The 19,974-nt window shown below is 40.9% G+C and overlaps 1 protein-coding gene across 3 annotated transcripts; it reads left to right on the top strand.

Annotated features, from left to right (window-relative positions):
- Window positions 1–17: 17 nt before the first annotated feature.
- Window positions 18–15,029, top strand: LOC104038989 (uncharacterized). 3 transcript variants are annotated; one of them, XM_075726873.1, is made up of 10 exons: window positions 18–58; window positions 5,613–5,699; window positions 7,469–7,693; window positions 8,940–9,146; window positions 10,487–10,720; window positions 11,488–11,641; window positions 12,900–13,009; window positions 13,154–13,267; window positions 13,916–14,065; window positions 14,717–15,029. In XM_075726873.1, the coding sequence occupies exons 2-10, from the start codon at window positions 5,622–5,624 to the stop codon at window positions 14,831–14,833; spliced, it is 1,389 nt and encodes a 462-aa protein (XP_075582988.1). In that variant the 5' UTR covers window positions 18–58; window positions 5,613–5,621; the 3' UTR covers window positions 14,834–15,029. The 3 variants fall into 3 exon arrangements, with proteins under 3 accessions (XP_075582988.1, XP_075582989.1, XP_075582990.1); XM_075726874.1 differs by lacking the exon at window positions 18–58 and adding an exon at window positions 2,089–2,129; XM_075726875.1 differs by lacking the exon at window positions 18–58 and having other exon boundaries at window positions 5,590–5,699.
- The last annotated feature ends 4,945 nt before the right edge of the window (window positions 15,030–19,974 follow it).

The raw sequence follows: 19,974 nt of genomic DNA, 5'->3' as shown, positions 1-19,974 counted from the left end.
ACAGGAGCAGGACTTATCCCATTTGGCAGCAGCAAATTGAGAGACAAAGAGAAAACCTGTAAGTAGTAATTTGAGTTGTGAACTGAAATATATTGACAGAACGTTTTCTGAGGCTTCTATAATGTAGCCTAGCATTTTATGCTGTCAGTAAACAAAATATGTATGGCAACATGCCTTTCTAGTGAGCCGTTCCCTTTTTATCTGGATATTTATAGGTACACATGAGAAAGCAGGTACCTGAGCATGTACTGATTCTGAGAAATTAAATAGAAACCAGAAGAAAAAGTAGACGGACAACTAGCTATGTATTTCTGCCATCTTCCTGTTAGAATTAGTAAGTAGAGAGATGACAATGACTTCATTTTATGACTGTCACGGCATCATGAGAACATAGGTAGATCATAAGTAATACGTAATAATGTATTTCAGACAGATTTTATTGGTCTTTCTCAAATGCTGAGAGCTAGATCTGAAATCAGAGTACAGAAAATGAAATTACTCAATTACTCCTCTAAAAAACTTTCTTGTAGAAGCTTTTAGAAGGCATGGCATTGCTGAGACATGAAGGTACAAAGCAACCAATACTGTGGATATAACTGTATTAAGACAGTATCTGTTTGCCAGAGGTCATTTTATCAAAGGAATTCAGCTGTGCAAGGGAAGATGAGGGTTTTTCTTGACATCACACATGTCTGAGTGTGGGTTACAATGAATTTGCTCTACTTTTGCACTACTCGGGATGCCACATGTAGGTAGTTACGCACAGTGTGTGTACGCTTCATCATTTGAGCTAGTATACCTCAAACTCTCAGCACAGCTAGTGTGGCACTGCCAAAGCTGTTGTAGCTCTCCTGTTTCTGGAGGGGCTTGTGGCCCATGTAGCTTGCAGCAGAAAGGTAGATTTATTCACCCAGGTGTACAGATACTCCTCGGGGTGCCGGTAGCACAAGCAAGGTGGACTTAAAGCAAGACTTGATGCCCTGAGAGCACTTAGAGGTTATATTCCCCTTGTATCCTCCTTGCAGGGGTGCGTAGGACAAATGTAAAGCATCCTCTGCTCCCTTAGAACTTCTCTTGATGTTAGGGCAGAGTTTGTTTGCTATTTAGAAAGTCTTTTTCATTAATTCCTCCTTGGAGAATTCTCATACCTATCCGTATCTGTGAGATTCCTTGTTCTTTGGAGGTGGTTTTATTAGTCTCCAGATATTTCTCCTTTATCAGTTTAATGTACCTTGATGAAGAATTGCAGTACAACTTTTTTCATTTTTTATGGCACACAGACCTAGGTAACAACTAGAAGTATTGTTGACATTATTGATTATTCATATCTACTGACTTTATATTGGCCACGTATGATCATGGACACTGTGTGAGGCACTGTACAGCACAAGATAAAAGTACCTTAAGTGTATGAAACTAAGCAACAAATGAGTGACACTTTCTAGTTATAAACAGTAGAAATTCAAATAAGAATAGAATAAAATTCTAAAAATACCAATAAAACACCATTAGTAAGTGGAGACAACTGGTTTCAGATAAAAATAATTTTTTTTAAATGCTATCAAGATTTTTATGGCCATTAAAGAGTATTTTAGAGAGGGATTTGATCCCTTACATATCAATAGAAAAAACCTAACTTTTTGGTTGTATATGCTGGTCAGTTTTTGTAATTACAGTTGGAATTTAGTTTGCTGTTAAGTTAGAATAAAGAAGTTGCCACTGAAGAAAGGTAACGGAATACGTAAATCAAGTACTAAACAAAAATTCTTGTCCTTGAGGCTAGATCAGAGAAAAGGAATTTTATTGAACTACAGTCTTCCGTAGTGACAGTGGGAAAAACAAGGCAGGCGGGCAGAAAGACAGAGACCAGGATTTGGAGGAAATACTAAAATAAAATAGCAGGACTAGATAGAAGGAGAGTCACTGTTCTGAGCAAATGACAAGAACTGTTTGCTAAGGATGTACACAAGTATTTGTGATCCTATGTATTTGCATATACAGGAAATCTTTTTATGAGGGCACTTCCTGAATGACAGTGTATATATATCAGTAAAACGGCATTGAGGGAAGTAAAGGCTTTGATGAAGACAAGTGTTGTGCTCTTAAATCTTGTGACGATCCTATCTGTGGTAAGACACTGACTTGGCACGGTGGGAGGAGAAAAGATGGGATTTTTGTCTTGGGGATTTTTGCCCTTTAAAGGCTTAATGAGAGAGTCCATTGTGATACTGGTCTTTAAATGGAATGACTGTATTCTGCAGCTATCTTTTCCTCTGTAACAGTCCATTTGCATTAGCAAATCTCTCTGTATTCACACTGATACAAAAAGGTGCTGATATAGGAAAACTTGATTTCAGGCTCCAGATATCATGAAGACTAACAGTGCTGCCAGCAGAGGCTTAATTTGGCTACAGTTTGCACCTGGTTTAGTCTGAAAAGGAGGATCTGAAAAACTGCAAACCCCATAGTCACTCATTGTCAACCTAGTAATTCTTTTCCTATGTAACTCTTGACACTGCCAGAGCAGTTGTATTTGTTTTCCAAGAGATGCTTATAGATTCTCACATATATATATATATATATAAAAAAAAGAGTATCTGGAATTCTGAAAGCCTTGAAAATAATGATGTATATTTTCTTGTTGATCGTGGATTCTGTGATCTACCCTGGTTTTCAATTTTTGTGTCCTTACTCAAAATATTTGGTCAACTTTACAGTTGGTAGGTCTCTCGCTATGCAGAGAGAATTGCTGTTCAAAGGGAAATGAGAAAAACTTTTCCTTAATTTTAATTCACCTGATCCTGCTGTTGCCAATTTGAATAGCTGAGCTTTCACAGCTCTTCAAGAACAGAAAAGAAGGGACTGCTGAGGAGAGGTGGGCTCTGTCTCATAAAGAAAAATAAGTCCTTCTTTAAGTTTAGGCTTACCAACTTAGAAAGGAAGGTTTTAAACTAGAATTAATGGGGACTGATGACAAAAGAATGTGTTATCACTGGAAAGGTTACCAGAGGCATAGTAACTGTGGATATAGGGCTTTTATAAAAAGGATTGAAGCAATATGGAAAACAAATGTTAAGCAGACATATTCACTAAGTTGTCTATACTAGTGCAGGCTGTATGGAAACCAAATGGAAGAATGTACAAGGTTCTATACAAAGCTGTGATATAGGCAATACAAATGTTTACTTGGTGGGATATTTCATTTGTTAATACAGGAAAAAAGTGGAGGTGGCTCCTGAAGAAAAGGGAATGTATGTTTCTCTATGAATATTTACCTTTGTATTGAAGTCTAGAATATAGAGGGAGATGATCTGTTAACAGTATTTTTCTTCTTTTATTGTCATACTTTCATGTTGAGGACCTACCATTAAGACCACCAAACCAAGAAGGATAAGATGGAAAAACATTTTTGTAAACTGACAGAATAAGTTGCCTTGAGGAGATACTAGTTAACCAAATATTTGTTGGGAAGAATAAACTGAATACAGAGTATCCAGGGTATTTTTAGACTAGGATGATGTCAGGTTTTGATACAAAAGGTGGAGGTTAATACAAGAATTTTCTCACAAGGTTTTCAAGATTTTTTTGAATGGAAAAGAAGACTAGAAAAAAGCAACTGCAAGAAATGCAAAGATCTGTTTGCAAAATCTTATGAAAAAAGTCTAGGAAAAAGGTGCTCAGAAGTTTGGCAGTTCGTGAAAATACATATATTTAAGATATAGTTGTAGGATATCCTAATGTGAAACAGTGAAAATAAATGTAACATGTTTTGTAGTCCTCAGTGGTCTTCAAGAAGGATGCATTACAGGAATAGCTAGAATTGTCCCTAAAGATGAGTCATCTTGGACTTTTGTGCTTTTTGGAAAGTCCAAAGCACAATGAGATACAAGGAGGAAGAGCTGTCAAAGAAATAAAATAACCCAAAAGTTCCTTATTGCTTATGAAAGTAAACGATAAGTCCCTTACTGATATAAGGGAGGACCAAGGAAAATTTTGTCCATGACCTCCTTGCAGAGAGTAATAAGTTATGTCAGTGGAAGTGTAATGTTTACTTAAAACATCAGTGGCAATGGGTGGTGGATAAAACACAGGGAAGACATGACTGATAGCTCTTACGGAAGCTACCTGTGTTCAGACTGTGCCTACTGGTGTTAACACTAAGCTCTTGGAGAAATGGCTGAAGCTATCTTCGAGGTATCAGTAATGTTCAGAACTCAGTGCAGTCCCATGAGGGTCTAGAAATGGGACTAGCAAAGTAACCTTTAACAAAGTCATCTAAATGATACCAAAGAATTATAGGGTAATAAGCTTAACCTCAGTTTCCTAGAAGTTTGGGAGTACGTAATCAAACATGGAATATATCAAGGAAATGAGGGGGAGGGGAAAAAAAAAGAGAGGTCATTACAAACACTATGTATTGCACAAACCCAGTTTCCTTTTTATGACTAGGTAGCAACATTTAACGCTTGTGTGCCTCAAAATAAGGAATCCTAGTCTATATTAAATTATTTTTAGGGAAGTAGAAAACAGTACTTGGAGAGCAGTTAACAACAAAATCTATTGCTATTCTTTATTTTCATAATGTGGTGGGGTTAGAGAAGGTCCAGAGGAGAGTGACTGAAATGATCATGGAGATGGAAGAGGTGCCTAATAGGGAGAGACTAAAAAGGCTGGGACCTTCAGCTTGGAGAGGGGGACGTGCGTTTGTTGTTGCTCAAATCCCACAATACTGAGATGTAGGGGGCCTTAAAGGAGCCGGTAGGAGATCTGTTTAGGACTGAGAAGTGCTCTTTGTTTTAACCTGCAAGCAGTAAACTTGGGAGGTCAGGGAGTATCAGCAAGTTCAGAAAAGACTTTGTCTAAGTCGTGGAGTTTTTCATAGAGTGAAATCTAAAGGGAAGAGGCTATTTCCTCTAGCATCTCTCATCCAACAGTTATGTGTGTTTGTAAAGTCTGAAAGGTGTAACCTGGAAGCAGTAGCCAGGCAATGCTCTCCCTTATCATGTCCTGAAGTCCTATCAGAAAAAACACTAGGCTGGATGTACTGTTGGCCTCGCCTAGTAGGGAATTTCCTGTGTAGTTAGGTCCATTGCAGGAGGGTAAAAGGTTGCAGTTCCATTGCAGCAAGAGTGATTTAGGCTTGTGAAAACCTTAACGATGATAACATGTATGCGGGGAAATGGGTTGCCGAGAAGTTCTGGAACCTCAACTGGTTTTGTGGTTGTAAAAGTAGATTACACAACCAGCCAAAACTGTTATTTAAATGTATTAGGTCCTTAGCATAGGTAACGGGACTAGATGGCCTGGGTTTTTTCCCCAAGTATTTGGTGGTTCAGACGCATTGTCATGCCGTGTCTTAGGGTTCATGCGATACATGAATAATATTAAATCTGAATGTGGAGGCTGAAACCTTTCTATTGTACTTTAGTGAAAAAGAGTTTGTTGTATTGCATCACATTTCTGCACGATGGTACTGCACTAAAGACCATAAGTGTTACTATGCAGAAGAAGAGTCACTTCCCTGTGCTCTGTAACATAACTGAGTGCATATCGGAATTAACTTTCTTTTGTTTTAATGTTTTTCTTGTCTTCTGTGGACTAATCTATTTCAGCCTTACTAAATGGATAACCAGGCATTTGAAATGCACGGAGAGAGCATACAAAGTTCTTCAAAAGGAAATGAGTGGCCAAAGAAAGAGGTACCAGTCATTTTCTTTTACAGTGCTATCAAAACGTTATTAACAGTCAGTCTGAAGGTTAAACCCTTATATGATTTTGTAATATGACCTAATACTATACTATTAAGAAGGTCCTGAAGAAAATAAAAGCTCTAAAGGGCTACAGTTACTAAGGTCCTAAAATGCATAGCTCCATGTGCACTAGCTAGGATCTGAACTGTGAGACATAATTCCCTGGCCCCACTTAAGTTGATGGCTAAATTCTTTATCCTGTAACTACTGGACAAAGTAATTATCTTTGGAGCATTCCCCATTGATTTTAACAGAAAGAGCTACTTAAAAGCTTATCTTGTGGTAATATTTAGTATCTCTGAGTTACACATTAGAGTACTGTTTCATCTTTTTTTTTTTTCCCCCTTGAGAAAAGTAATTCTCAGTAATTTTCCCATTAAAGATTTTGCTTCTTGGGATTTGAATTAACTTTGTGCAGTAAGAGTTGGCATATTGCTCATCAGCCGTTACATTTCTTTGCAGTCGGCACAGTGCTGCTTCTTGGCTAGAAATATACCATGGCTACCGATTTCCTCACAACATAACTCACTCCACACAGTTGGGTATTAGTTATTATTATGTAATTTGTACAGCATTCTTTTGGCTTTAAAAATAATTACGGAATTGGTGCCACTGCTGTGAAAATGCTGTATATTAAAGATCCTTCAAATCTGGAAAATGGAGATTTCGAATGCATTTAACTGTAAAGCCTTGTTCTCTGATGAGACTCTGTGGTCCGAGTACTATTGTTGTGATATTTAATTGAACACAAGCTTTAAAAAGGGAGTCGTTTGAACTGAAGAAAAGATTATTACTGAATAGAATAGGGTGATATTTTGAGCACTTTTCTGCTGGCAAGAGAGACGTATCTGTAAAGAGCTTTTGTCAAATAGATTCATGAAAAAGGTCATTTTGTTAAAATCTGCAAGTAGTCTTCAATTTTTTTATTTCTGATTGTCTAGCTTAAGAAATCAACATTCATAGCTCATTTTCAGGCACTCACTATCTGAAAAATCAGGTTTTCAAAGGTAGATCAAGCTGTGCACCTAGAATCAGTAAACAGTTTTAAAATCTGGGCCGGAGAATGCAGTCTCTATTCGTCTGAAGCTGCAACTTCAGCAGCAAAAATGGTTAAGGGACAGGAAACGCCAAACATCCTCACTAAGGTGGTGCTTCGTGGTGCCAGAAGTGCCTTGGCCTTCTGTACAGAACTTGTGCTTCTGCGTGCCCAGCTGCTCCTCCCCTTCACTCTCCTCCAGAGGCCTGAATGTCCACAGAGGAAATTTGCAGTAAAGAAATGATGCCCAGAGAGTTAGTACAGGTGCAATTTCCCCATTCTGGCCTGTCTTCACTGCCAGGGAGCTGGGCCATGTGAGATGTGACGTAAAGCAGAGGCAGCATTTCTGCCCTGGAGATGAAGGTTTGCCAGGAGTGGATGCTACAGGTCTTCAGTGTTTTGTGTTATAGATTAGAAACAGCAATGAAAAAATATTTATCGGTTTGTAAGACCCCAGGATGATGAAGACATGGTTTTACTTGATGAAATAATGAAAGGACAGCAATGATCTGATAACGCACTCTATGAGATTTCCCTGTACTGTGCCCAGTAATTTGCTGATACCTGTGTTTCTGAAAGGCATACTGTTTTGATTACAAAAGAACTATCACAAACTTTCTCCTTTGTGTTAGATCTAATAAAGCTTTCTTTTTTGGGGGGTGGGCCTTTTTATTAATTTCAGGAAAGAAAGGGCAGCTGGTCCCTAATGAAAGTCTTCCTAGTTTGTCTGTTGGCCTGTGTTATCACCACCGCAATAGGAGTGCTGGTCCTGTCCTTGGTCTATGTAAAGAACACTTCCTACATGAGAGACACGGGTATTAAAGACGATGGTGCATCTTCCCCAAAACCAGATGAAAGAAGTGTGGATTTCAAATTCCAGTTCCTGTATCATCTGGGGAAATCAAAGGTAAATTGTTCATTTTGTGCAATAATATTCTAGCATCATATGTAGAAGTTTAATGAATTCGTTTCACCTAACTAATTTTTAAGCATTAGGTGATCAGTCTAAACCTGTTATCCAGGCTTCTTTTATAATCCATGGGGAGAGACGCAAACTTCCTGACAGCGTTTCACTCCAATTCATAACAGATGTTGGAAGTGGTATGGATCTCTGGAGTGCCTCTTGGAGAGCTAAATAATTGCTCCAACAAATTAGGCTTACAAGACAAGGCAACCATTTTATATGTGATTCTGAAATTACAGAGTATGAAATTCTGAGAACAAAACCAGGACGATCAAATTTTAATGTAAGCTGAGTAACACACTAACTTTTTCATTCTTAGGACTGGGTTCAAACAAATTATGTTGCAAGAAAAAAATGAACTCCCTGGTCTTGTTTCAGTGAGCTAAAATGAATTAATTGACAATGTAATGAAACCCTAGGAATTATGTAGGTTTTGTTTAGGTGTATTTGGATACTTTGAGGAGAAACATATCCTTTGCGCAAACTCTAAAGACATACTCCATCTTCTAAATGTATCTTTATATAAAAAATAATTTCTGATTAATTTTTGCTTCTCAGCAAAAGAGGGAAAAGGATGGATTAGATAGTAGGGCACTTTAAACTGACAACAGCCATTCTGGTACTTTTTTGTGTTAGATGTAACTATGTAATTCATTTTCAAACAAAAAATGTTTGTAAGAATGTAAACAAAAGTGTTTAAGAGGGGAGCAACCCTTTTAATATGCCCTTCCTCAGTGCAAGATGATTCTTTCAAGTACAAAACATGTTCTAGAGGCAGTACAAATATTGGGAAAGGAATAGTTTCAGGTGCAAATAGTTTGCAACTGTAGAAATTCAGGAAAATGTCTCACTCAGGAAATGTTCTAAACGTTTTGAATCTAAAAGTTTGCATATATGTAACCGATTTTCCAAATCAGAATGACATAAAGAGAAGAGGAGCCAATAATTTTGTTCTTGATATCGCTATTTATTTTTCATTTGTAGAAACAATACTATTACATCACAACATGAGGAAGTATATAAATGATCTTGAAATGTGACTAAAATGCATACAGAGAGAATCCTCAATGAGAAAAGGAATAGGTCCCTTCAGTATTGCCCAGACCAAGAATTTTCTGAAGTATTTTTGGATTGTTTGGTCACCACTGTCCACAATTAATACAATTCTCCACTCTCACTAACTTTACAGGTATATAGCTACCCAGGTGGTGAAATTCGCTGGGCAAGATTCAGGAAGGATGTAAATGAATATCAAAGTGATGAAGAAAAGGAATTTGGAAAAAGTATCAATAGCCATCGCTCCAAAATGACTGTTGGAACCTTACGGATCAAGAGCAAAGGGCTTCGGGCTCCCCACTGGCATTTTAATGCCAATGAACATGGCTACCTGCTACAGGTATTACCTGATTATTTCGGCTTTCCCTGTTGGTTTTGCAGTTTAAAGTATCAAGTATATATAGAAGATGTACATATGTTAAAAAAAAAAAAAATTACATATACATTATATACAAATGTTAACAGGTAACAGAAGCAGAGTTGCCATTGATTGATGTATGCCATTACTTTTCTTGCTTGAAATAACACTTTCAAATGGAGGTGCTTGAAATAGGCTGTTTAATCTTGTTACTTGCAAGAGGACCAAACACCTGTAGCTTCCAATGAAGTATAAAAACTGAGGTCAGAGGAAACTTTGGATACCTGAAAGTTACAGAATTTTATGCACTTATCCAAGTGCTTACACTGATTAAAGTAATTATATTATAGAGCCATCACAGAATCAGAGAGATGAAGGACTGTTAAGGCTCTCAAAAAGCCTCTCGCTCCATCCCTTGTATTGATGCAGGGTAGGAATACCTAAAGCGTATCTGAGTTTTGTTCAGTTTTTAAAAATCTTCAACAAAGGAGCTATTACAAAATCAAAAAATAGTTGTCTCCCATGTTTCATCACACAAACCATTAGAAAGTTTGTGCTGGTACACAAACCACATTTTTGGTTTTGGGGGGCGGGAAGAAATCTATTTTCTCCTTGTTTATGTCCATTGGCTGTGGAGACCCTCAGATCATCTTTCATTCTCTCAACTTTTTATACATGGAAGACTGTTTTGTTCCCGTAAAGTTTTCTCTTTTCTAGACCAAATACCCTTCCCCCTGCCCCCAGTAAATCTTCTTTGAAAAGGTTTGCCCTATCTCACCTGAGCATCAGATTTCAAATTTGTAAAAATAAAAAAATAAGAGATAAATAGAAACTCACCATGAGGAGTTCAAGATAGCATATTAATTTGAAAACACAGTGATCTTTCTTTGGAAGCATAGGTACTTAGATATATCTCAATCATTAATTTAATTTATTTCTAAGAATAATTATTCATATTTTGATCAGCATAGAACTGAACAGCTCCAGCTGGAAGGGGGAATTGTCCTTGGAGTATGGCATTCTACAAACACCTGGCCCTCTCTCCAGCAGTTTTTGGTCAAAGATGACTCCTTTATAGCTGTTCACAGCCTCTTTTAATGAGAAATGGTTTAAGTATGAGCAATGTGTATTTGTCATGTGTTCCTTAAACATAAAATTTTGTCACTTAAAATGCTATTCTGGATTTAGGTTCGCACAGGCTTGTTAGTGCATCAGGATCTGTTTTCTTCTAATGGCCTCCAGGTTATTTGAATTACTGATCTGCCGCATGTGGATTAAATGAGAACTTTCATTATGATCATTAAGTTCTGATTATGTTACAGGGTACTGCCTGGATTGGAGTAATTGGTGCAGATGACAGTGTGGTTACCACATACAATGTCACGGCTGGTCAAGTGATCTTCTTCCCTAGAAATACTGTGCATTGGATAAAGAATGTAGGATCAGAAGACTGTGTGTTCTTGCTGTTTTTCACAACACATGAAGAACTTCAGACCTTGGATGTAGATGATGCATTTTTCTCTACCCCAGAGGATATAGCAGCTAGAGCATTAAAGGTCTGTATGGTAGGATAGCCAGCCTCTGTCTAGTCTTCTACACATTAACATGGCAGTCCAGGTTCTCTCTCTGTTTCTTGGAGAGGATCCTCCCTACCTCAGCTGTTCTCTTTAGTCCCATCAGTGTGGAAAGATGTACACATGTCCTTTGTGTAATGCTGTGCCACCCTGTGTGTTCCTTTATACATGAGGAGAAATAAATGGTGATGCTGGCTCCAAGAAACTTTTTTCTCCTCCACGCTTCACATTTATCCCCAGTTCATTGAGGATCCACCATATTTCCAAGGGTGGAAGGGAAAATAACATAGTGAAGCCCAAAGCTAATTTCCCAATAGACCCTTGATGAATTCTGTGGTATGAGAAGATCTCATAGGAAACTATAGATAAGTCCATCTGCTTGTTAAAATGCATCTTATTTGAACTGACTTAGTCTTGCTCATGGGACATTGCCAACTAAGGCCACAGGGTTTCTGCTGAGTCAGGAATTTGCATGTTCAAACCACAGAATTGTGATAGACCTTCCCACCCTGAAACAGTTTGATGGGCAACCGATCGAGTTCCCCTTCTGCTCCAAATCTCTGTGATAACTGAGGAGGAAAGGAGCAAAATAGGGTATTGACAGGGTGAGGCAATTAAAGAGATGAGGTATGTCCATAAGGTGGAATTTGTCTGCCACCAGGTACTAAAGTGGGATATTTGATGAAGCAGATTTTTAATCCCACAGTTTGCTGTATCTGTCAACTTAATACGTGTTGTGTGTCCTGCAGCCACAAGATGGAGTTAAATTCATCAGAACATTCAAGAAACAAGTAGAAGATCAAGCAATTAACCTCCCACCAAACTTAGATGAGCTTGTACAAAAAGCCACCTATGTGCAGTCTCCGGACAGGCTTGTATGGCAGTACTTCTACAATCTCGAAGGTATACATCTGAGAACTCTGTATGTAAGAGCTCTCTGTTTCTAGAGGGGGAGAGGAGGGGATCTGTAATCGGTTCACTGAAACAGGAATTAAAAAGTATATAGAGAAATCATAAGAATTTAAGGTGATAAAATGAAAAATAGATTGATAACACATCTAACTACTGCCCTTTGAAGATGTATAACCTGATTCTTATCTCAAAGTAGTTTGCCCTTTTGATTTTAATGTTTCTATCTGCAACAGTAGTTATGAGAGCAGAATGCCAGTAAGCAGCAGGGCATGAACTAAATACTTCCCAGCTCAAGGTTCTCTGCTGGTGTATGTAACTAGGCCTGGTGTGTTCCCTGCTGCAGTTAAGCTAAGCAATAACCTAAACCTAAACTTTTCGTTCAGAAATTAAAATCTAATAGGTCAGGAAGCCCTGCAGCAGATCAGCTGGAGAGTGACTGGTGCTGAGCTTCTTAGAGTATCTTGTGTTTGCGTATGAAACATCAATGAATAAATACCTTAACATATACTTAATTACCTCCCTTTTCTTTTACAAATACAACTTCATAAACAGCATTGAACCATAGTCACTGTTTGGTTTATCAACAATTGTATTAAACAACCCTCTGTACAGCCTGCATCTAGTGATTATCAGTGAGCACCTAATAAACATAGGTGGCAAAATGTAGTTCCAAGTAGTATAGTCTGTTCAAAAAGCTATAAAAAGCAAATATAGGTCCAGAGCTCCACACACAGCTGATGGAGGTCATGAGAAATAGATGCATGACAAAAATGTTTGCGCTTGGATGAAAATGTTCTTCTGCATTGGCACTACTTTACAAAATGTTGTGATACACAATTGGTACCATAATGGTTAGCATGAATTAACATACTGAAAGTTAGCACGTTCAAGTGTATTGCTATTGATAGCAATTTGGGATGGTAAAAATCTAGTCGGAGTTTTTCATTATGATTATCTGACTACAGAAAAATACAGTAAAGGAGATTGCATAGTGCATGAAGGACAGATAAGCTAAACAGGCTTTCTTTTTGATTCCAGAGGCTCATAAGATTTGAGGCCTCAAGTGTAATTTTCTTCTAAATCAAATGCAAAATTCACATCATCATTTAAAGTACACTGAAATTTTAAATTAGGCCAGATGCAATATGATTACTAAAGTACATAGTAATGACTTGAAGTTGGCCAATACACTAGCAAGCAACACTAACAAACCTTGATGGAAATGTTCATTTAGCTGTCTTTATTTTAGGGTCAGCAAAACACCCTTTTCCAGGAGGAATCTTCCAGTGGGCTCGCTACCGCATAAATGGCACTGGACTAAATGAAACAGAAAAAATTTTTAGTGAGTCGCTGAACAAGGTATGTGCTTTCAGTTGGATACTGTAGCTATTTAACCATAAGGCACGGTACACAATTTGTGTGGGTTCATCACTGCTTTGTCGTGTATAACAGGGATATAACGAACGTGGATGGTTTTCTGAATGTTTTTGTTCTGCTTTTCAGCATGAAAATACCCTTACCTTAGCAACTCTGAGGATATTCAGCCATCAACTGGGGCAGCCTCACTTCCACTTCAATGCTAATGAGATGGGTTATGTCATTAGCGGCTGCGGACAGGTAATTTGTTACATCGGTGAGGGATAAGTCAGTGGAGGTTTGGCTGTGTAACAATTACAGACCTAATAACTGATTCCCAGCCCTGATTAATAGTACTACAGTTAGTACTATTGCAAGACTTTCAGTGTCCACACTCCCCTTCTCCGTACAAAATTTTGATCTCAGTTACATTTGTGGAAGCTTGCCTACTCAAAGTGGAGTTATATGAAGAGCAGAATTTATCAGTCTTGTTAAGCTCAGCAAAATCACACATGCTTATGACAGGAATCCCCGCTCTCCTGAATGCTGGGAGTACAAAATAAAAAAGCAATACTTTTGATTTAGCACCTCTGAGGAACAGATAAATAGAGAAAATGTAGTGAGTATTAAGATTTAGAGTACAGGATTTTATTATGTTTTTCACTCAGTGCAGATTTGAAGTGCCAAGGTAATTGAGATGGAATGCTGAGCCTCTGTAAGATGAGGGACTTACCATGTTCTTACACAGGAACTTGCCTGGGACCCCTCCACCTTTTTGGAGTCTCAGTGAAAGCACTGGTGCTACGCTAGCTGATTTCAGTGCAGGGCTGGGACCATCACTGTGTATTTGTCCAGTAACAGCATGCCGAAAACTGTGGTTGTTGAATATTGCTGCTTTACTTGCAACAGGCTGGAGTTATTCTCTCATCTGGAGTCACTGCCAGCTTCAACATCGGCATTGGAGATGTCATATTTTTCCCTGTCGGAACCCAACATTATATCCAGAGCATATGCGATGAGGATTTGCTTTTGATTCTAGCCTACAGTACAGGCAACCAGGTGAGACTTCGAATGGGCAAGGGGAGTCAAAAAATGTTCAGCTGTACATAATCTTACGCTTTTCTCCTGCACGTAAGCTTTATGCTTTGGTGTGCACCTTTCAAAAGAGATTCTAAGAATATGTCAAGTACGTGGAGAGTGCAAATTCCCTTCTGGTGGTGAGTGCTTGGCACACAACGCATATCAAAGGTCTGTACACGGAAACAGGAGGTGGGGAAGGCAAAGGAAAGGTCTGTGGCAGGGTGTGACGTGCTCGTGTGTGTGTGTGTGTACGTGCGTGTAAGACAGAATTCAGATCGTGTTTGTGCGTGCAGTACTGCTGGTGGTTCAGAGACGGAGCTTGTCCTGGAGCAGGCTGGACAGGCGGAGGGTCTTCACAAGCTGAGCCCCCATGATGGGCTCAAAAAGAGATCTTTGTAAGCCTTGAACAAGTCTGTATCCTAGGAGCTGGAGCAAGGGTGTATTTATCTAAGGTTGCACATACCCAGTGATCTTGATAGCCCAGTGTAAGACTTGTCCTTAGCTATATACTTCTATATTAATTCATTTTCATCTTGGATTTGAGGTGCACTTTAATAGTCCATATCATATTGTAAAAATGATCAGGTAGCTCTGGTTATTCTTTTTAAAACATTGTCTCTTTCTTCATAGCTGGAAACTCTTCGTATGAATGCTTACTTCCACGGAACAGCAGATCATATCCTTGCTCAGCTTTTCTTAAAGAAACAGGCTGAGTTTAAGAAGTTTCCAAGGGCTGCCAAAAAATAACCTCTCTTAGCCATTAATGGCTCCAAGAATTTGTCATGAGCATCATGTTTGTAGCAGTACTTTTTGGTACCTTTCTCGCTATTTATCCAGAGGACATGTTCAGAAAAAAGAAGAATTTGGGTTTATTAACTGTAAAAAGTTATTTTCTTGTATTTTATCATGTCTTATTTATAGTGCAATGTAATTTGATTGTAAATTAAAGTAATTTCTACCATTACAATTGCTTTTGCTCTGTATAACACCCATTATCCCACCACATCTCTTCCCTCGCACTACTACAGTCCACAGTGATTTTTCTGTCACATAGGCATCTAGCAGTGTCTCTACACACATACGGCGAGTTTGCACAGCTCCGCCTGTCCGCCAGCCGGGCATGGTGTTACAAACCTTGCATCTGACAGTGATGGCAGGAGCCCCTCGTACATTCGGGTCACGGTCACTCTCCCTCCTCTAACTGCAGCCCCTTCACTGAGGCACTGTGTTAGAATTTAAGACAGCTTTTTTCTTTTCCTGGCTTTGCCTCCAAACTGCTGTCAGATTTTGGAAGCGACATTTGAGGCTAGATTCTTAGCAGAATGTCGACTCGGTAGCAGATAAGCTCTGTGTCAGGCACCTGGGCTTCGCAAGCAAAAGGTGGGGAGAGATAAACCCCCCAAAAAACAGGCCAAAAAGAAGCAAAGATGATTTCCCAGACTGGCATCTATGCCATTTTTTGGTGATGCTCAGGCTCCTGTTCCTTTTTGTGTAAATGTTTTATTACAGCCAGCAGGATGGCTGCAACAGGGAAGCGAGGAGGTCTCTCTCTGTTTCCCGTGGCCTAGGGCTTTTTTTTTTTTTTTCTGTCTCAGAAGATATTTGCTTAGTTCATGGGGTTTAAATCAAATGAGGATCAAAGTGGATTGCTGATTTATTATCAACACATAATGTTATAACAAGGATTCGGTGAAATAGACAGCTGGGATTCAATTTCCTTTCTTATCAAGGCTCTTGGAAATCCCCTGGCTACTCTTCAATCTGGCTGAAGGTCATCTTCCTCTTCAGCTTTTATCAGTTTTGGGCAAACATCCCATCAGCTCAGAGTTCTCCCCTCCCAGGTGCTGCTGCGCTCCCCTTCCTACTGCACTGGCTGGGCTTGTCCCGGCTGCGGCAGAGCGGAGGGAGCAGCCATGCGGGTCCCTGCACAAACGTCTCCAATCCACGCCCCAGCGCTCTCTGCTGCCTCTCCGTGACTTGATGATCTAAAGGTCTTTTCCAACCTCAACGATTCCATGATTTTGTGAAGCTGTTGGGTGGCCGTGCACAGGCTGGGCCTTGCAGACCGGACAGGAGAGGGAATGCCCGGACTGCGGAGCCCAGCGGGGTGGAAGCGTTGACTTCTGCACCGCCTTCAAGAAAAGATACTGCATGCATGTCCAGGAGAAATTCCGCTGCCACATGATTAACCTGCAGCCCAGTGCTGGTTTTAAAGGCCAGAAAAAAAGCCTTAAACAGGAGTTGGACATAAAAGGCTTGATACGACCTAGCTCAGACACCGCTGTCCCAGAGGGACCTGCCTCGTCCCCCATCCCACCAGAGCCCACAGGAGCAGTATTTCTTCTGTGTCGTGTCCTCACTGGTCACTGTCCAGCCTGGCCTGGCCTTGACCCCAGCCACAGGTGGTACCAGGGCTGGATCAGCCCTCTAAGTCATGCTGCACCCCAAGGGACGGAGACCTGGCTCATTACCAGGTCATTAAGTGCTTTCAGGTGTTAGGAGAGGAAGGGGCTGGCTTCCCGGGTGCTGGGGCTCAGTCAGCCCAAGGCTCTGGTTTAAAGGAATTCAGCTGGGAAAAGGAAGGTCCAAATGCCAGGTTCTCAGTTGAGATGCTCCTTAGGGGATCCAGAGGCACCCGGCAGGTAGGGGAGACGCGCTTCTCGGCGGGTGGGAAGCGCCAGCTGGCTGAGGAACGGGGAAGCGGGTTTTGTTTTGCTGTTGTCGTGTTCCTTTGCTGTGCTGGAATAACAGACTGAAAGCTGCGGCCTCTCACCTCAACGGCCGGGATATCTCTTGTCCCCCATGGTCCCAAGGCATGCTGTCCAGAAGTTGCTTAGAGGCACCCACCAAATATTTGAGTGCCTGGTTGCAGCCGGTGTTCTTGGTTGGGCTGGGTTTGACCCGTGACCTGCTGTTGGAGAGGTTTGGTTTATCTTTTGTGTCTCTTACAACTCCCTGAAAGGAGGGTGTAGTGAGGTGGGTGTTGGTCTCTTCTCCCAAGTAGTTAGTGATAGGACGAGAGGAAATGGGCTCAAGCTGCGCCAGGGGAGGTTTAGGCTGGAAATTAGGAAAAATTTCTTGACGGAAAGGGTGGTCAAGCATTGGACCAGGCTGCCCAGAGAGGTGGGGGAGTCCCCATCCCTGGAAGCGTTCAAAAAACGGGCAGAGGTGGCACTTGGGGACATGGTTTAGTCTGGTCTACCCTTGATTGGTTTAGTGTGGCCTTGGTAGTGTAGGTTAATGGTTGGACTGGATGGTCTTAAAGGTCTTTTCCAACCTAAACGATTCTAGGATTCTATGATTCTTTTTTTTTGGTGTGCTTTTTTTATTCTATGTTGTATTTGACTGCAAGCTCCTCTTGAAAACATATCTTGACAGATTCAGGTCCTTTACCCAGGTGGATGCTGCTGTTATCAGCGTAGGGCAGGACAGTGACTGTCAGTAAGAGGGGGTGATCACGTTGATTATAAAAGAAATATCAAAAAAGTGTTAAAAGCCTGGAATTTCTAATTTGTAGTTTGCCAACTGATCTTTGTGAGTCCCCAGATCCTGAGAGGCTACGGAAGGGTGCGATTAGTGGGTGCTACATAAGCAAACCAGGGGACATGTTGACGTAGCACCCTTCCTCAAGCTCTACTAACTACTTCATTAAGACTCGCAGCAGTGGGGTTCAGGTAGCAGCACTTCTGTAGGTCCGTTTCTGGAGCCCTGAGGGAAATTTGGCTGCCTAGCTGTCCGTTCCGATTTGGGACAGGAAGTCTACCCGCTTTACTCTGTGCCGGTCTGCTTAAAACCCCGTACGCTGCGAGCAGGGTGAATGCCCTCTGGAGAACCTCTTGGAAGGACCATGAACTGAGATGCGTTGCTGCCGTTTATCACGCCGCAATGAAACCATCATTGCTTTGCACGTCCAAATCGGTCGGGTTAACAGCCTGCGAAACGCACTTTCCGAAAGCGATTACTGCCCCGTCAGCTGCTGCAGCCCTGCCCTCGTGCTTCGAAAGCAGGCTGGCGTTTGTGAATGCTTTATTTTTGTTTGTTTTTTACTAAATAGCTAGCATATTTTTTCAGACCTTTTTTTTTTTTTTAAATTAAGTTTTGGGCTACTAATTGCAGACTGATCCTCCAGCTGAGTGAAGTGCTTTTTGCTTAGCTGTAAGCGTGTATCCAGGTGGACTGACTTCAGTATGCGTTTTACACATGTGCTGGTTTTAATTCTGCTTTAACTTTTAGTAATACTGATAACCCGGCTGTTCTCACCGTAGCTTCTTTAGGTGTCAGTCAACCTTTAGGCATCAAATCTGTCTCCAGCTGACCAAAGTGGGATTTAATACTGTGCTGAATCGCATTTATTGTCCTACCTCCTGCATTCAGAACCCAAGCAAATCGTCAGAGCGCAAGTGCCAGATTCCCAATTTGCTTTAAGTTGCCTAAACCAGTGAACTTTTGTTAATACTGAGCCCCGAACCTTGTCCAAAGACCTGATAAAGATCCAGATACCCTCTGATTTAGTCCTGCTTTTAGGGCCCGGAACTGCTGCTTGTACCATATTTGAAATATAGGAGTAAGGTGTGTTGTTAGGTGCCAGGAGCTACTGAGACACGAGGTTATACGGTAGCTCTCTCGGGGATATATGGCTGTTGCTGCATGTTGTGCAGCGCTGGACCGCGGTCAGCCCTATAACTCTTGGTGTTATTCCAGGCCATTAATATTACAGCTTTGCAAATAACGCTTGGCCCATAAGAGCAACATACTCAGCGAGTCATGAAATATGCTCTCCTCTTTTGCTCTCTCTTTGATTAGTAAATTAACCAGATTGCCCCTGCCCCAGTACTACAGGCCCGAGACGAAAGGACCACGATGTAGTGAGGTCTGGTTCCTAAAAAGATGAGACTTGCCTGTAAGTTCTCCTTTAGCTTTTCCAAGTCTTTTTCCTATTTACCCAAAGGACGATTGGTCAGACGTTCAAAAAGGTTTTCCGGTCACGAAGTTCTTGAATTGACGTGGGGGAGATGGGCTTGAAATGCATCCGAGCGTCTGTGCTGAGCTTTGCCCAAAGAGATGAGGACCAAGCTTCTCGGTCCTGAAGAACAAAACGGCGGAAAGCGATAGGAATTGCAGAAGTTCACCAGCTCTGATACAGGCAGTTTCTCACATTCGGTTCTGCTTTCCTCTTGCTCCTACAACTCATGTTTGTTTAGGGGATTGGCTTTAAGTCAACAGAAATACGAGCAAATTGAGAGGATTCTGCTCGGTCTTTTAGTTTCGGTTCTTATCTTCAATTTGTGGCGCTGCTTTATCACCTACCCGTCAGGAGACGTTCTGCATGCCAGGAGCAACGGTTGGGAGTCCCGAGGGCACCCTGCGACGGGACGGGCGACGTGCTCGCCGCAGACATGAAACGCAACAGCCTTGTTGCAGGTGCAGGCTGGCTAGCTTGGGGTCTCAAATGCAGATGTGCAATGCACAGCTGTCTCCTAAATTCGCCTCTATTGCAAGACCAAAACCCAGGGAGAACCCCCACTTTGCTCACCAGGAGAATGGGAATTTGGCAGCTGTGGCTTTCTCGGGATATTCCTGCAGTACATCAGGGTCATTTACCTGAAACCAGCTAAGTCCATCCCTGGATATGCTCTGAAAATAACAGGTAAAACACTGATTGAAATGGCAGTGCTTAAAGAATAAAGGCTGTGTTGCATTCCACGAGAAATATGGATTATGGCAGATAATATTTCTTACCTTACAAACTCTATAGGTCTGTTCAGTGGAATGGACCTCAGCATCTTTGGGTAATTATAAATATAAAGCAGTAATAAAATGCTTGGGACACTTACAATACCAAATTAAGTCACAAAATGCCTCGTGTGATGACTTAGCAGCGTACAGCT

The sequence above is a fragment of the Pelecanus crispus genome, chromosome Z (genome assembly GCF_030463565.1).
Source record: "Pelecanus crispus isolate bPelCri1 chromosome Z, bPelCri1.pri, whole genome shotgun sequence".
NCBI classification, from domain to species: Eukaryota; Metazoa; Chordata; class Aves; order Pelecaniformes; family Pelecanidae; genus Pelecanus; species Pelecanus crispus.
The sequence above is the reverse complement of the archived record's forward strand: the minus strand, read 5'-3'. Positions and strand labels throughout refer to the sequence as shown.

Coding starts and splice junctions, on each gene's coding strand:
- LOC104038989 (XM_075726873.1), top strand. CDS start 5,622: ATGGATAACCAGGCATTTGAAATGCACGGAGAGAGCATACAAAGTTCT. Junction 5,700..7,468: donor ATGAGTGGCCAAAGAAAGAG/GTACCAGTCATT, acceptor TATTAATTTCAG/GAAAGAAAGGGCAGCTGGTC. Junction 13,268..13,915: donor TCATTAGCGGCTGCGGACAG/GTAATTTGTTAC, acceptor TACTTGCAACAG/GCTGGAGTTATTCTCTCATC.